The following is a 17,446-nucleotide window of genomic DNA, read 5'->3' as shown; positions in this document are numbered from 1 at the left end:
GTCCTAACTAGATGCAATGCTATAAACCAACTCAAAAAATATAGAAAATCTTCCATGTAAAATTAGATTTTGTCCTTCCCAGCTGTGACAGGACACTTCAGGACATTTTGATGGTAGCATGGTTAATAGCCCTGCCCACAGAAATCTCATGTCTAACATTCCACATCTCATAACATGTATTAAATATCTTCTCATTGGCTGATTGTGCCATTTCTCAAAGCACTAATAACAACAACATTTATTTTATAAGCCCTTTAAAGCATTTACATGCCTTACAAAATGTTGCTAGAAGCTATTTTTTTTTTTCTTTAATTATTGTCTCTTTAAATAATGTCTTGTTATGTACCCAGGTGGCGCTGGTGTATCCCAACAGTGACCCTGGTATGTTCTGGGTAGCGTTTTATGGCTGTTTGTTGGCCGAAGTCATTCCTGTGCCCATCGAGGTTCCACTGTCAAGAAAGGTAGCCACACATTTTCCCTTAAAGGGATAGTTCTCCCAAAAAAATCTCTTATCATTTACTGTCCCTCATGCCATCCCAGATGTGTAGGACTTTCTTTCTTCTACAGAACACAAATGAAGATGTGTTTTTTGAAGACAGAAAGTTCTGGCCACCATTTACTTTCATCATATGGACCTACAGTACTAAGATATTCTTCTAAAAATCTTTGTTTGTGTTCTGTAGAAGACAGAAAGTCATACACATCTGGGATTGTATGAGGGTGAGTAAATGATGAGAGAATTTTCATTTTTGGGAGAACTATCCCTTTAATTCCCTATACTTCCTGTATCAAATCCAAAGGTAAATGAAGTGCCAACAATTTCTATAGTGGTTGAATTGTGTGTTTTCTTTGTGTTTAAAGGATGCTGGAAGCAGTCAGGTTGGATTTTTGTTGGGTAGCTGTGGGGTGGGTCTGGCTTTGACAAGTGAGATCTGTTTGAAGGGTTTACCCAAAATACCCACCGGAGAAATATTGCAGTTTAAAGGTTAGAGATACACACATTAATAATCTGTTACTTTTCAAATGCATGCAACCATTCAGTGATCATGTTGATTTTGTGATGGATCTAATACTTGTTGTTTCTGACAGGCTGGCCCAGGTTAAAGTGGGTGGTGACGGACACCAAATACCTCACCAAGCCTTCGAAAGACTGGCAGCCGCATATTCCAACAGCCAACACGGACACTGCTTATATAGAGGCAAGAATATGTCCATGATTCATGTGTTATAGGTCCGTGTATAATCCGTGTATCATTTGTTCATTTCATATTTAATTAGAATTCAAAATCGTAAAAAAACAAAAAACTAATTATTTAATTGTTCGTTTACAAAACAATATAAAAAAAAAATAATAACTTGTTTTTCATAATTTCAAGTTAAAATTGAAAAGTTGGAAAATTGGAAAGTAGCCATGGGACACTGTGCGTTTTGATTATTTGATTTCACTAATATGTTGATTTCACTCTCAATGGGGCATGTAGTGAGTTGTGCGTGGATGCTGCGGAGAATAGCCTGAAGCCTCCACACACGCTATGTCTCCGTGGTAACGCGCTCAACAAGTCACATTATAAGATGCGTAGATTGATGTCTCAGACGCGGAAGCATCTGAGTTTAGTCCTCCGCCACCCGGATTGAGGAATTGGGCATTTTGGGAATTGGGCATTTTGTGTGTGTTGATGAGAAGAGTTATGTAAATTAAAAATAGGTTTTTCTTTTTCTTCTCTTCAATTTCAGTTGTGAGAAGGAAGAATGAGAAAAAAAAAACAAAAAGGGTAGAATTCTATTTTTTTTTTTAAATAAATCAATTTGTGTATGTTTGTTTTTTACTTTTGCAAAAAAAAACTAAAACAAGAAAACACCTGTTTTTTCATTATCTGTTTTTTTTACATTTCAAAACAGAAATGGAATGAACAGAAGATACATGGATTTACACGGATTGTGTATCTTTGGAAAATTTGTTTTTGTCTTCAAAACAGAATAACCAGTAAACCGGCCATTTACTCATTTTTCATCTAGAAATTTTTTTTTAGTTTCATAAAATAAATAGAAAACAGGAATTCAGCTTGATTTCTCGTGTTTTCATTCAATTGCTTAAAATAAGTGTACAATCTTTTTATTTTATGTGCACAAGTGGGTAACGCTCATTTCTACTGATTGGTTAAACTTGCAGTGTCATCTGTCCTTCCTCATTCCTTTACTTAAGAATAAAAGCCTTTTCACACGGGACATGGCGAGCACTAAATCACTGCATGTTATCATGAGGCCTAGATTGAGGCCAGATTTTTTTTCAGAGTCAATGTGGTGCTCGCGTTGCAATTTCAGGCATGCACGTTGCCATGACTACTGTCAGAAAAGATTTTATTTTGCCCAACATGTCTATCTGTTTACCTTTTTTAAAGTGAAGTATTGATGGGGGAGTAAATATGTGTCCATATACAGTAGGCTATGTGTCAAACAGAACAGAATGAAGCTTACATTTTTAATTGCTACAAACAGTTTTCATTTTATTTTTAGGATGCAACAACTAACCACCCATTAACTGATTGAATAAAATGACTACCTTATATGTTATACAGTTGTCTATCTTTAACATCTGGACTATGTGATCTGTATATGCATTCAACCATTACGCAATAAAATATTATTTATGGACAGCAAATGTGTTTAAACTTAATAGGAATTAAGTCATATAATTGTTGTACATGATTAAGGCTTTTCTAGTCACAATTTGATTGTTTTATAATATTATTAGCCCATTATAATAGCCGACCTTATTTAATTAAAAATAAATTATTTAGATCCCCCTTTCTCCCAATTTGGAATCCCCAATTCCCACTACTTAATAGGTCCTCATGGTGGCACAGTTACTCACCTCAATCCGAGTGGCGGAGGACAATTCTCAGTTGCCTCCGCTTCTGAGTCTGTCATTCCATGCATCTTATCATGTGGCTTGTTGTGCATGACACCGTGGAGACTCCGCATGTGGAGGCTCATGCTACTCTCCGCGATCCACTCACAACTTACCACACGCCCCATTGAGAATGAGAACCACTAATCGTGACCACGAGGAGGTTACCCCATGTGACTCTACCCTCCATGGCAAATATGCATAAAATGCATAACATTTTCTCCACTGTTAGGAGACTTTTGGACATCAACGAATGTGTGTGCAGTTTGAATGTATGCAAATCTCTCCCACTCTTTTTCTTCCATACAGTATAAGGCCAGTAAAGAAGGCACAGTGATGGGTGTTGCAGTGTCAAAGGTTGCATTGTTAACACATTGCCAGGCTCTCACTCAGGCCTGTAACTACTGTGAGGGTGAGTGATGCTGTTGCTATGGAAACACCATCCTTTAACTGCAGCTACACTAAACCAATTAACTAGTCATGCATCTTTACACACTACACATTTAGAATTTAACTACCCTCATCTGCACACAGGAGAGACACTGGTGAATGTTTTGGACTTTAAGAAGGACATGGGATTGTGGCATGGAGTTCTCACGGTGAGTGACAATACGTCTGAGTGAGTGTGTAATCAATCTTGTTACCAGGGACTAAAAACGGTTAAAGGAATGAAAACGAAAATCAGAAACTAACAAATTTTTTAGCAGAATGTAACCGAAAACCTTTCTTTGCCTAATTGGCTGTTGTGGATGATGTATTTTGTGAATGAAGAGCTTTTTAACAACTAATACTACATATACAGTACATGCACAGTAAATCCAGATACAAGGAAACCATTATTAGAGGTAAAAAGTGTATTTCTCAGTTGTTTACAAGTCTTTACTGAATTAGTGTTAGATATGATGCTGCTGGGTTTTGACTCAAAAACAGATCTGTAAATAAAATAATACTTAACTGTTAATTAACTGCTTGTTATGATTTCTATGCCAATAAATCCACCACAATGGAAAAAAATGAATTGCTAATTTTCACTTATTTTGGTGAGGCAAGTGGCTTATGTTAGGCTTGTTTTTCCAGACCATGTTGCTTGTTTCTCTTGCGAGATCTGGCAACACTGCAATTGGTATTCCACCCACCCCTTAGTGAAGAGTATTGTCATTTTAAAAAGAACATTATTAACCGTTCTTTTATTTTGTTCAAACCATTTACCATTTGGACTTCTGAACCATTATGAAAAAAATTGTTTTTAGTCTCTGATTGTTACTACAGATTCTTTCAGAAACAAAATATGTCGATGTGCCGACTGCAACATTATAATTGTGTGAAGCTTGTGAAGCAATAACAGGCAAAGAGAATTGATGATATAAATACAAATAAAAAATAAGATCTTTTATTTAGCATAAAGCAAAAAGATTGCCAAAAAATATAGCTTATTTCTGATGACAAAGATTTTTTTTGTTTTTTGAGATTATTCACATTTAAAAAGTTTCCCCAATTTTACATTTCTGTCAATTGCAATACAGTAATTGTATTTATTTATTTATTCAATACAATCAGAATAGATTTTTTTATTTGTATTGTTATCCCCTTTTCTCCCAATTTGGAATGGCCAATTCCCACTACTTAGAAGGTCATCGTGGTGGCGTGGTTACTCACCTCAGTCTGGGTGGTGGAGGACAAGTCTCAGTTACCTCCTCTTCTGAGACCGCAAATCCGTGCATCTTATGTGGCTCATTGTGCATGACACCGCGGAGTCTCGCAGCATGTGGAGGCTCATGCTACTCTCCACAATCCACGCACAACTTACCACACGCCCCATTGAAAGCGAGAACCACTAATTGTGACCACGAGGAGGTTACCCCATGTGACTCTACCCTCCCTAGCAACCGAGCCAATTTAGTTGCTTAGGAGACCTGGCTGGAGTCAGTCAGCATGCCCTGGATTCGAACTCGCCACTCCAGGGGTGGTAGTCAGCATTAATACTCGCTGAGCTACCCAGGCCCCCCCAGAATAGTGTAAAGGCAGTAGATCAGGGGTTCTCAACGGGGGCGGTATTGGCAAATTAGTAGAGAGGGGGCATTGTTACAAATGGGGTGTTTATCAGTCACAATAATCAAATATATAGTCAAGTTCCTCTTTGAATTAAAACATTTATGTAGACTTGGAGTTTTTCAGTTGGTTTTTAATTATACAGGTTGGTACAGATTTGTACCGTGGCTCGTCTGATTTTTAAGTCTAGCGACGTATCTGAAGTATCTGTTTTAGTAAACTTTCAAACAAGCAAATGAAAAATACATTAACAATATATATCTTTATATATCAATAAAATACTTAGAATTGTGAGGGGGAGATGTGCTTAGTTGTCATGAAAATAAGATTACAATGTAAAAATATGAATTGTCCTAAAAATAGGCTCCTTATTTTCCTAATGCAAAATGTAATTTCTTGTTTTTTGTGCTTTGTGTGTTTTAGAGTGTGATGAACAGAATCCACACTATCAGTGTTCCGTATGCAGTAATGAAGGCCTGTCCACTCTCCTGGGTTCAACGAGTTCACATACACAAAGGTTAAGCACATACATACACCTGCACACACACACAACAAAAAAGCATATCTCTGTCCACTACAAAGTTGCTTTGGTTTGACAAATGTCTATGCTTCTACAGCGCGGTTGGCATTGGTGAAATGCCGTGACCTGCACTGGGCTATGATGGCTAACAGAGATCAGAGAGAAACCAGTCTGGCCTCCTTGCGCATGCTCATTGTTGCTGATGGAGCCAATCCTTGTGAGTTATATTAATGGCGTTCATTTCAAATCATCATGCTCATCATGTTCAACAATTTTGCTCTTTTGCTCGGTCTTTATCTTTTTCTCATTCTGGCAGGGTCGGTGTCATCATGTGATGCGTTTTTGAATGTATTCCAGGCTCATGGCCTGAAGCCAGAGGTCATATGCCCATGTGCTACATCACCAGAGGCCATGACAGTTGCCATACGCAGGTACTGTATATCATTTTGTAAAAAAAATGTAACCCACCTCTTGACCTTAAAACTCACCCACCAGTAATCCTGTAGTCACATTTGATTGGAAATCATAAAAAGAAAAAATTCTGGTCCCAAAGTATAATACAATACAATACAGTGCATATAGTATTATTAAAGACACTGCACCAACCACTGCTGGAATCCTCTTTGTAAATGCATTAGTGTTTGACTCCTGATAGTAATATGCATTTTTCTCCAGGCCTGGGGTTCCCGGAGCTCCTCTTCCAGCGAGAGCCGTCCTGTCAATGACTGGACTTAGTCATGGGGTCATCAGGGTCAACACTGAAGACAAGAACTCTGCTCTCACTGTACAGGACGTGGGACATGTAATGCCTGGTGGTGTGTGTTTGTGCTAGTAATGCTTTTAAGAATACCAACCTGTCAACTAGTGGCAAACTCCTTTTTTTATCTTTGTGTTATTTGCATACAAAAAAGTACCATGATACTACCATGATTTGTGGATGATGTACCATGGTAATACCATGGTACATCAGTACATGGTATGTACTATGGTACTGCCATAGTTTTTGGAATATTTACTATGAAAATGCTATGGTTTTTGGGCATGGTACCATGGTAATGCAAAGTTTTTTAAAGGAGAATTTCACCGAAAAATTACAATTCTCTCATTGTTTTCTGAACCTCAGACAGAACCAAATAACTTTCTTTCTTCTGCAGAACACAACCGAAGATTTTTAGAAGAATATCTCAAATCTGGAGGTCCATATATTGCAAGTAAATAGTGGCCAGAAATATGAAGCTCCAAAAAAACATATAAAGGCAGCATAAAATAAATCCATATGACTCCAGTGGTTAATCCATGTCTATAGAAGTGATATGATAAGTGTGGGTGTGAAACAGATCAATATTCATGTCCTTTTTTACTATAAATCTCCACTTTTACTTTCATTTCCACATTCATCTTCTTTTGTTTTTCGCCACGTGCTTTCTTCATGCATATCGCCTACCTACTGGTCGGGGCTAGTCAAAGGTGGAGATTTATAGTAAAAAAGGACTTAAATATTGATCTGTGTTTCATCCACACCTATCATATCGTTTCTGAAGACATGGTTTTAAAGTATGGAGTCCTATGGATTACATTTATGCTGCCTTTTTGTGTTTTTTTGGAGCTTCAAAGTTCTGCCCAGCATTCACATGCATTGTATGGACCTACAGAGCTACAATATTCTTGTAAAAATTTTCATTTGTGTTTTGCAGAAGATAGTAAGTCATCCACATCTGGGATGACATAACAGTGAGTAAATGATGAGATAATTGTTATTTTTCAAAAACATGGTACAGTAATAAATTCTTTAACATGTACCATGGTATTACCAGTGTATTGTTTGAAGTACATTGGAGAACCATGTTAATACTGTGGTATATTTACGTGGTCTCATTCAGTGCCATGGTATGCAGTATATAAAAGTACTTTCAGTACTATAGTATTAACTTCAGATATCATCTGATCGCTGTGCTATTGTAACACCACTGTACTTATAATGTAAGGGTTTCAACTCATTTTTAAACACATTTAAAAAATGTGGTCACGTGTGCATCTATAAAGTCTATGTGTGTGTTTGTGTGTATTTTAGCATTGATGTGTATTGTGAAACCGGATGGGCCACCCATGCTGTGTAAGACTGATGAGATTGGAGAGATTGTTGTGAACTCTCGTGCCGGAGGAAACATGTACTACGGTCTGCCCGGAGTCACCAAAAACACTTTTGAGGTATGAGGATCAACTAAACGCTCAAATTTGTGCTAAAATACACACAAAAAGCAAATCTTAATTAAATGCAAATGCTTGTATTTTACAGGGTTAATGTGCCTGTGATTGCTGTGTTGTTTTAATCTCACAGGTTATCCCAGTCAATGCTAGTGGTGCTCCTATTGGTGAAATCCCATTTGTGCGATCAGGACTATTGGGGTTTGTTGGACCGGTAAGAGTGTGAAAAGGAAAAAAGATAGGAACTGTGCTATTATTATTTTTTGTAATAGTGTATTATTATTTAAATTATTGTGTGTTAAAATTTCCTTTTACTCTCTTTCCACAGGGTAGTCTGATATTTGTGGTGGGTAAGAATGAGGGCTTGTTAATGGTCAGTGGTCGTCGTCACAATGCTGATGATCTGGTAGCAACAGCGCTAGCGGTGGAACCAGTCAAAACTGTGTACAGAGGGAGGTGAGGGTTCCCCTTTCAATGCATTTGAATGTGCTACAGCCTGCCAAGCCACAGAAAACAATGTAGCACTTGCATATACTGTATTAATAAGTATCCTTTGCTGTGGGAATATTTCTAAAGTAGGTAAATGTGTCAATTTGACGGAAAGCGTTTTGAAATTGATGATTGCTGTATTGATGAATGCAACCTCTGCTCTAGTTAGATAGCTCACTAGGTTTTGAGACACAGTCATTATCGACTGAGAGTCTGTGTGTGTGTGTAGGTTTTTATGTAAAGCTTTTAAAAGAAAATATTTTTGTGTTCATTTTTGTTTTGTAGGATTGCTGTGTTCTCAGTCACTGTGTTTTACGATGAGAGGATAGTCATCGTAGCAGAGCAGAGGCCTGATGCCAGTGAGGAGGACAGCTTTCAGTGGATGAGTCGGGTTCTGCAGGTACACCCCTTTTAAACAATTATTACAAAACAGTTTTGCCTCTGTAATCTGATTGGATGAACCATGTTGTTGTAATTTACTATTTTGCTGTTCATTCCTTTTTAAGTTAAAGGAATAGTTCACCAAAAATATTATAATAGTTTCATCATTTACTCACCTTTATACCATCTCAAACTTACATGAATTTCTTTAATCTGCGGAACACAAATAAAGATATTTTAATGTGGATAAAAGGTGATTTGGTCCATACAATGCAAGTCAATGGGGTCCAACACTTTCAAGCTCCATAAAGGACATAAAGGCCAAATTAAAACACCCTTTTCACTGTACATTTTTACATCTGCATTCTTCTTGGCACAATCATGATTTGAAGCTCAATTACACTTTCTCGTGGTTGCCACATCAAGTGCGATGAAGTGTGATTGAGCTTCAAATCATGATCGCGCCAAGAAGACTGCAGATGTCAAGATTTAAAAGTGAAAAAGGAGTTACATTTTGGTATGTTGGCACCAAAAACGAGCATATCACTTCAGAAGACAGATAAAAAAAAACTCCAGTCGTAGAGATTACATTTATGCTGCCTTTATTTCCTTTTTGGAGCTAGAAAGTCTTTAACCCATTGACTTGCATTGTATGTTTATAACCCAAAACCATATCTCCATCCAAAAAATCTCAATTTGACTTACACAGAAGAAAGAATTTAATCTGAGTTTGAGGTGCGTAAGGGTGAGGAAATGATAAATGAATGAGCATTTTTGGGTTAACTATTACTTTCAGGTAAATTCTCTATGACAGATGGCCTTGAATATTGCTTTAATAAAACAGTGGCAACAGCAAACATAAATACTTTGTTTTTAGGTCTACATTTGCAGTCTTGTGTCTTTGTCGAGGTGTTTCATTCTTTGGAGGAATCTCCAGAAGTTTGCTTATCCATTATGTATGATTTATTGTTTGTGGCATTGTATATTGTTTCTCAACTTTAGGCCATCGACAGCATTCATCAGGTGGGATTGTATTGTCTAGCCCTGGTTCCTGCCAACACCCTGCCCAAAACTCCCCTGGGGGGTATTCACATATCAGACACAAAACAGCTCTTCCTGGAGGGGGCGTTGCACCCTTGCAACATCCTTATGTGCCCCCACACCTGCGTCACCAACATGCCCAAGCCACGTCAAAAGCAGCCAGGTGTGTATATGTGATGTCTGCTTATATTACTGTATACCATATGTTATCTAGCTGCATATGTGCATGTGATCTTTTTCTCAAGGTCTTCTTTTTCACGTTCTTCATAGTCGGTGTCGGCCCTGCCTCCATCATGTTGGGTAATTTGGTTGCTGGGAAAAGAATCGCACAGGCTGCAGGCAGAGATCTGGGACTGATAGAAGACCAAGACCTGATCAGAAAGGTAAACTCAGACTTTTTATTTTTACTGAGACAGTAAAGCAGGCAGTAAAGGCAGGCTATAAATAATGTGTAGGAATCAGCAGGGACCTGGCAACAAAATAATAATTACGATATGATAATAATATTGCGATTTGTTTTATATTTAGTGTATAGTTATTTAAAACTTGCAATATTTAGCCCTATTCATTTTCTTAATGAAGTTTGAGTTACAATTATTATCACCCGACATCTGTGATTTCATGTACTGGTTTGCACGGGACTAAGATCTCCGTGTTTTTTACAGAGGTGGGAGTGTCTGTTTTCTAGATGTGGGCATTACTGAAGGTTGAAGACATAGAATTAAAGGGATATTTCAGCCAAAAAATCTAATTCTCTCATCATTTACTCACCCTCATGCCATCCCAGATGTGTATTACTTCCTTTCTTCAGCAGAAAACAATCAAAGATTTAAGAAAGAATATCTCAGCTCTGTAGGTCCATTGGCAAGTGAAAGGTGTAGGCAAGTGAAAAGTGATCAGACCTTTGTAGCTCTGAAAATCACATAAAGGAAACATAGAAGTAATAAATATGACTCCAGTGGTTAAATACATATCTATATACATATCATATCATAAGGGTGTGGGTGAGAAACAGATAAACAATTAAGTATCCTTTTACTCTAAATCTCCACTTTCAAAGTCATGTGTGGTGCCTGTTTAGTTTCGCTTTCACATCTGAAAGTTAAATTAAATATTGTTCTGTATCTCACCCACACCTATTATATCCCTTCTGAAGATATGAATTTAAACACGGGAGTCGAATGGATTACTTTTATGTTTCCTTTATGTGATATTTGGAGCTACAAAGGTCTGATCACCTTTCACTTGCATTGTATGGACCAACAGAGCTGAGATATTCTTCTTAAAGTCTTTGTTTGGGTTCTACTGAGAAAGAAAGTCATACAAATCTGGGATGGCATGAGAGTGAGTAAATGATAAGAGAATTATCATTTTTGGGTGAACTATCCCTTTAATTTCAGTGATAAAATTATCTTATCTTTTTAACATTATCTGTTTGAATGTAATTTAAAAAATGTTATTATTTAATTGATTTAATTTAACTGTATTAATTATTCATGATAAATTACTTAAAAATCCTATTTAAATAATCATCACATGAGTTTATAGAAGTGGCTGCTTATAATAAACCCACTGAAATGATCAAGACTTATCTGTGAATTATATAATTATAACATTACGCAATTGAGCTGAGAAATTAAGGTGAGTATGCTGATATTACAGTGGTCAGTCTAAGCAGTTTCCACGATTTGTCTCACATTATTGATATTTTTTCTTGTATTTTTTGGTCGGATGGCAAAAAAATCTACATCCATATTGAAAGGCGTGCTAAGTACGATCTTAACTGTAGTTCATGCATGTCAAAATACATGAGGAGAAGCTTTGTGAAAATTCAATATCTGCAAGACATTCGGATTCGGACTTTATTAGATTTCTCAGAGGACCCTTGAGTTACCCGAAAAACACTTGTAATTTACAGAGATTGAGATTTTTACAGAGGTTGTGTGAGTAAAACGACTTGCCAGATTCAGAAAAGTATGTCTGTGAAACATAAATAGGGCTTGTTTATCTTTAAGTTGCATTGGACTTCTCCAAAAGCACACAACAAAGAAATTTGTATTTCAAATATTGATTCTTGGCACGAGAATATCGATGTAGTATTGTGAGGTAACATATTGCAACAATACTATGAAAATTATTGTTTTCCCTCACTCCTATAAATAAAGGAGACAGTTTATTTTGACATTTTTTACGTTTTTGAAATGTTTTATTTTCATTATTATTTATTTATTTTAATTTGTATAATTGTTTTATTTTCACACTGATGTCAATTTAAATCGAAAAAGTGTACTTTGACACTTTTTGGCCTCTTAATTAATACTCCTGAAGATGTTGTTTATTTGAAATGCATTGTGTGATGTTTTAATGCTTTCATATGGATGCAGCTGTGCATGTGGCCTACGATGATGGTAAGCGCTGTGGACATTACAACACAATAATGTATCTTATCTTGCCTTATCATGTTATGTGATCGAGCTTTGCTACTAATACCTTTTTCTGCTGTAATCTGTTGATGTTCACCTCTTTACCATGATCTCACGGAGTCTGTTTTGACTTTCTCAGCATCAGTTCCTTACAGAGGCTTTACAGTGGAGAGCGCAAACAGACCCTGACCACACGCTCTATGTGCTATTGAATGCAAAGGTAAAACAAATACTTGCATTCCTAGAAAGCACTAGCAGAAAATGTTGTAAACTTGAGAAAGTCTCAACATCTGTCATCTCTCTCCCTCTTTCTCTAGGGAGTGGCAGTGTGTACAGCTACATGTGTTCAGCTTCATAAAAGAGCAGAGAAGATTGCTGCTGCTCTCATGGAGAGAAGTGGTATCAACATCGGAGAGAATGTGGTGCTTTTGTATCCACCAGGTAAATTACACTCAAACTGATGCATTCTATTCTATGCCATACTACTGTTTGTTATCATCAGCTCTTAAAGGGTTCATGTCATGAGGAATTGAATATTCCTTGATCTTAAGAGGTAAGAGTTCATTGTACTTTGAAAACATACTGTAACTTTAAAAACTCAAAACTTCCTCCCTAGTGAACAGACTTTTTAATGGAACCAACTTGGGGGAAAATGGCTAGTTTAAAACTACAGGCTACAGCAGGTTAATGCACTGAACTGGAATCTCTGTTTTTGCAGGTATAGATCTGATTGCAGCATTTTATGGGTGTTTGTATGCTGGATGTATTCCTGTCACCGTGAGGCCTCCACACCCACAGAACCTCTCTGCTACTCTACCCACTGTCCGCATGATTATTGATGTAAGTCTGGGGGTTTGGGTATTTATTAAACTTCTTTATTTGTGTTTGTGTGTGTTGGTAGTTAAGGCTTTACAGTACTCAAACTCTAACATGGTACCTTTTTTTCACTTGGTTCTCTCTTGTCTACCCCTCCTAAGGTCAGTAAGGCTGCCTGCATTCTCACTACTCAGGTTTTAATGAAAATTCTTAGATCTAAAGAAGCAGCAGCCTCTGTCAACATAAAAACATGGCCCATCATAATTGACACAGGTAATACACACTCATTATTGCACCCTCAGCTGCATTGTGTATGTGTAGGATTATGTAACCAGCAATATAAAAGGGCCAAGCCTGATCAGAAACAGAGTTAGATATATTTTTATTTGCCGAATGTAACACACACACACACACACAGCTGTTGTCAGTACAATAACTGGGTGGTTGAAAGTTGACATGTCCTGCAGTTTGACATGCATCAGCATTTTACAAATACTTTTATTACAATTATGCATGCAGCTTTTTTGATCTCATATTTACTGAAGGTCTGCATTAAATATAGTACTTTTATTAATTCAACTGGGTAGCTACATACTGTGGCTGCAGAAACAAGTGCAGAACTGCAAAAACAGACTCTATTATATCTAAATAAATTTATCATGGGCCCTATTTTACGAGTGTTACCGTTAAGTGCAATGCTGTGGCATAAGTCATAAGCGCAAAGTCAGAGGTTATGACCTTGAAATTTGGGTATTTTTGTGCAAGCATGCGCTAAGTCTAGGTGCAAATAGGTGTGGCGAAAATGCCTGCGCAACGTACAAATGGGCTGGATTACGTGCAATTGAATTCTGAGGTTCTTCTCTGAGATTTCCACTGTCTGCATGCTATTATAGTCCATACCCTGTCAAGCACCAGGTTTATAAACAAAGATAGCACATTCATAAGCAGTGGTGGACAGTAACGAAGTAAATGTAATTCGTTACTGTACTTAAGTAGCTTTTTTGCGTATCTGTACTTTACTGAATTATTTAAATTTGGGGAGACTTTTACTTTAACTCCACTACATTTCAAAGTAAAATATCTTACTTTTTACTCTACTACATTTTCAAAATCAGTCGTTCCTTTTTATTTATGAGTGGATAAAAACGTAACTGGTCAAACGAGCCACCAATCACAGTACAGCGCGCGTGCTTTGTTTTGAACTTGCCTTGGCGGCATCTACTAAGCACGAACCAGGGGTGCGTTTCCCTAAAGCATCGTTAGCCAACTATGGTCGCAAGTTCCGTCGTTATCATCATAGTTCAACGAGTCCATCGTTCCAACGAACATTCACAAACAGCATCGCAGAGTTGTGTGGTTGGAACGACAGCTCTCGACCTGTGGTTAAAAGCAGAGTTTCTTGTTATTATAACATGTGGGCTTAATAAATTATTATCTTGAGCCAAATAAGCAAGATGACATTCAGTACAATCAGTATCTTTTGTTTAGAAGACATACAAATGTCCTTTATGTCTTTTAGTTTGTCAATAGATTTAAAGCACCGTTTTTGAAGAGTGTGCATGTGTGAACGTGCTCTAGTGCGTAAGAACGAGCCTATGATTGAATCTGGAAATAAAGCAAATAACTGAGAAAAATATGAGAGAGTCCTCAGATGACATGTCCGTAATTTATAGCAAAACATCTAGCATTAATTCGATCGCAAACAGATTCATTAAAAGTAGTTTTTACTCCACCACATGTGTGACATCATTAACCAGCGTGGTTGAACAACCAATTTGCGACAATACGGTTTCGGGAAACAGTCGTAACTAGAAAGTTGATTTCTTCAACAGTGCATCGTACTACGGTAGTGGAGCAGCAAGTTACGTTGTTGTACGGGAAACACACCCCAGAGCCGTTAAATATGAGAGTTGCGAACATAGACGGTTGCGACAGTGATCTCGCCGCCGCACGGTTACATGATTCGTGTAGCTCTCAATAGTTCCAAACAAATTGCGTTGCCAATGATTTTAAGCGGGGCAGAGAGCAGCAGCTATTATTGCAGAAATTATTGGTAAATATTGACGCATAATGTACATTGCTTATTATGTTAACACTAAAATGACTTGTGGGGAGTAGCAGAAACACAGCATTAATAAGTTTTTGTGTTTAATTTTGGAGGGAAATTGGCTGCTTAAGCAGCCCATAACATAGAATATATATATATATATATATATATATATATATATATATATATATATATATATATATATCTATGTATGTGTGTGTGTGTGTGTGTGTGTGTGTGTGTGTGTGTGTGTGTGTGTGTGTGTGTATATATATATATATATATATATATATTCTATGTATGTATGTGTGTGTGTGTGTGTGTGTGTGTGTGTGTGTATATATATATATATATATATATATATATATATTTAATGGCGTTGTGCAGGTTTATGTGAATGTATCATAACATTAGGATGTTAATAATTATGACCATAGACACTCGAGAAAAATATATACAGTAAATACTGTAAATGTATTATACCTTATGGGAACCCCTTCCCTCCAAAATTAAACACACAATCAATGTATTCAATTCAAATATATACATATATACATCTGACTAATTAATGTCATTTTATTAATAGATTGGTGTGCCAAGAGTGACATTAGTCTTCATGTAGACTGAGTTAAGCAAGAGTCTTGTGACAAATTATAATAGGACATTATGGCCATAAAAAATCATAGTACTTGGATACTTAAGTACATTTGAAGGCAAATACTTTTGTACTTTTACTCAAGTGAATGTTTAAAGGCAGCACTTCTACTTTTACTTGAGTAATAAGTAAAATTACTCTAAAATTACCTTGAGTATCTTTACTTTAACTCAAGTACATGGTATGTGTACTTCGTCCACCACTGTTCATAAGAAGTTGGTAGAGGAAATGGACTACAATAAATTAGAAAAATTGAAAAGTTGCATTAACTGATTCCTTGATGAATGCCAGTCATATTTCTATGACAGTGACACGCTCCTTTTATATTCATAGAAAATGTGATTCTCTTCTGAATTTGGATGTATGCTCAGTTAAATTATAGGGAATTAAAGTATTATTTATTATTTTCATGTACTGAAACAAATTATGGTTAGTATTAACAGTGATTGGATCAGCACGCCCTTCACTTCTACCAATCGATTTTGATTGAACATTTATTTAATTAATGTATTAAAACATGAGATAAATAAACCAAAAATATTTCTAAATTCAAATGACACTTTAATCGAAATGAAAATATAATCAAAAATTAAAAAGTGGTACAAAAATCATACTCAATACAAACATTTAAGTCTCTCCTTCGTCCACCGGCCCCTTTTGCAGTGACTTAAAAATACATTTTCAACAACAGCTGGAAAATTTCTAGTAGGCTACAAATTAAATCATAAATACAATTGTAAATAGACAATAATAATAATAATAATAATAATAAAAAAAAACATAACAATAAAAATAATAGGTAACACTTTATTTGAATGTGTCCTTGTTACACATATTACATGTATTTACTATAGTAATAACAGTCAACAACTAATCCTAAACCAAACCCTTACCCTAACCTATAGTAAGTACATGTTGTTAATTAGTAATAATCAGTAATTACTTGTGTAATTACACTGTAAATAAGACACATTAAAATGAATTATAACCAAATAATAATTAAAAAAAAAATGTTTTATTCTGTACTCAAAAATAAATTGTGCCTAATTATAGATGTCTATAAAACATTTGATTTATTAGGGCACAAGCACTGTAAGTGCAGAGGACCTATTGATTTATTGGTTTCAGGGGCTTTTGGGTCCCTTTACATATTCAAAAACTCATGAAAATTTGCACACACATCAGAATCGTCGGCAAGTAGAGCTTGCAAAAGTTCACATGGGGGGCTCTCTGCCGGACCCTTGAAATTTGAATTTTTGGGAGGCTCTGTAGCACATGCCTTTTCACCTACAGTCACCCAAGCACCATGGGTCCATTTCCACCCACTGACTTTCAGAAAACAATGCAAGGTGGACACATGCATTTGGCGGTATTCTAAACCATTTTGAAGCAATTTGGGTAAATATAAGAGGACTATATTAAAGTCTGTTGTAAGCACTTCCTGCTGCCAGGTGGTGGCGCCATGATCGTGACCCAAAATATTCACATCCATGTGATTAGCCCCCAAGACTAAACATATATATATCAATTATTATCTAAATCACACATTGCACTCACGTTTCTTTTAACGACACAAACTGAGCACAAATGAACGGCACCGGTTTGGAACGATTTGGACCAGATGAGGTGGAAAGTGACGTCACACAGCCAAAATATTATTTCTAATATCTCTAACACTGAACCAGCACAAATGTAAATTCTTTGCAGCTCAAACACAGCACAAACGAATGGTATAGATTTGGTATTGATTTAATTATATGGGGTGCCAACTTCACGGAAGTGGTTTGTTTCATACTAGCAGTTTATACACACAAAATGACAGCATTTTACACACATTAAATCTACTAATTGATTATGGATTTTTACTAATCCATTCTGGCGCATGTGTGCTACAACATCCACTTCACATTGG

The 17,446-nt window shown here is 36.5% G+C and overlaps 1 protein-coding gene across 4 annotated transcripts in view; it reads left to right on the top strand.

The window, feature by feature from the left end:
- Positions 1–17,446, top strand: part of dip2bb (disco-interacting protein 2 homolog Bb) — an 82,898-nt gene that overhangs the window by 49,445 nt on the left and 16,007 nt on the right. For 2 of the 4 annotated variants that reach the window (XM_052140305.1, XM_052140304.1), the window contains 20 exons: positions 351–461; positions 862–985; positions 1,090–1,199; positions 3,218–3,320; positions 3,443–3,507; positions 5,381–5,474; positions 5,575–5,694; positions 5,794–5,908; positions 6,153–6,292; positions 7,549–7,685; positions 7,816–7,896; positions 8,011–8,138; positions 8,457–8,571; positions 9,555–9,756; positions 9,864–9,976; positions 11,978–12,001; positions 12,156–12,236; positions 12,334–12,457; positions 12,735–12,856; positions 12,994–13,105. In XM_052140305.1, the coding sequence (XP_051996265.1) occupies positions 351–461; positions 862–985; positions 1,090–1,199; positions 3,218–3,320; positions 3,443–3,507; positions 5,381–5,474; positions 5,575–5,694; positions 5,794–5,908; positions 6,153–6,292; positions 7,549–7,685; positions 7,816–7,896; positions 8,011–8,138; positions 8,457–8,571; positions 9,555–9,756; positions 9,864–9,976; positions 11,978–12,001; positions 12,156–12,236; positions 12,334–12,457; positions 12,735–12,856; positions 12,994–13,105 (2,221 nt within the window). The remainder of the gene's footprint in view (positions 1–350; positions 462–861; positions 986–1,089; positions 1,200–3,217; positions 3,321–3,442; positions 3,508–5,380; positions 5,475–5,574; positions 5,695–5,793; positions 5,909–6,152; positions 6,293–7,548; positions 7,686–7,815; positions 7,897–8,010; positions 8,139–8,456; positions 8,572–9,554; positions 9,757–9,863; positions 9,977–11,977; positions 12,002–12,155; positions 12,237–12,333; positions 12,458–12,734; positions 12,857–12,993; positions 13,106–17,446) is intronic. The other 2 variants (XM_052140307.1, XM_052140306.1) reach the window with 1 other exon arrangement.

The sequence above is a fragment of the Xyrauchen texanus genome, chromosome 13, assembly GCF_025860055.1.
Source record: "Xyrauchen texanus isolate HMW12.3.18 chromosome 13, RBS_HiC_50CHRs, whole genome shotgun sequence".
NCBI lineage: Eukaryota > Metazoa > Chordata > Actinopteri > Cypriniformes > Catostomidae > Xyrauchen > Xyrauchen texanus.
This window is presented reverse-complemented; position numbering and strand designations above follow the sequence as displayed.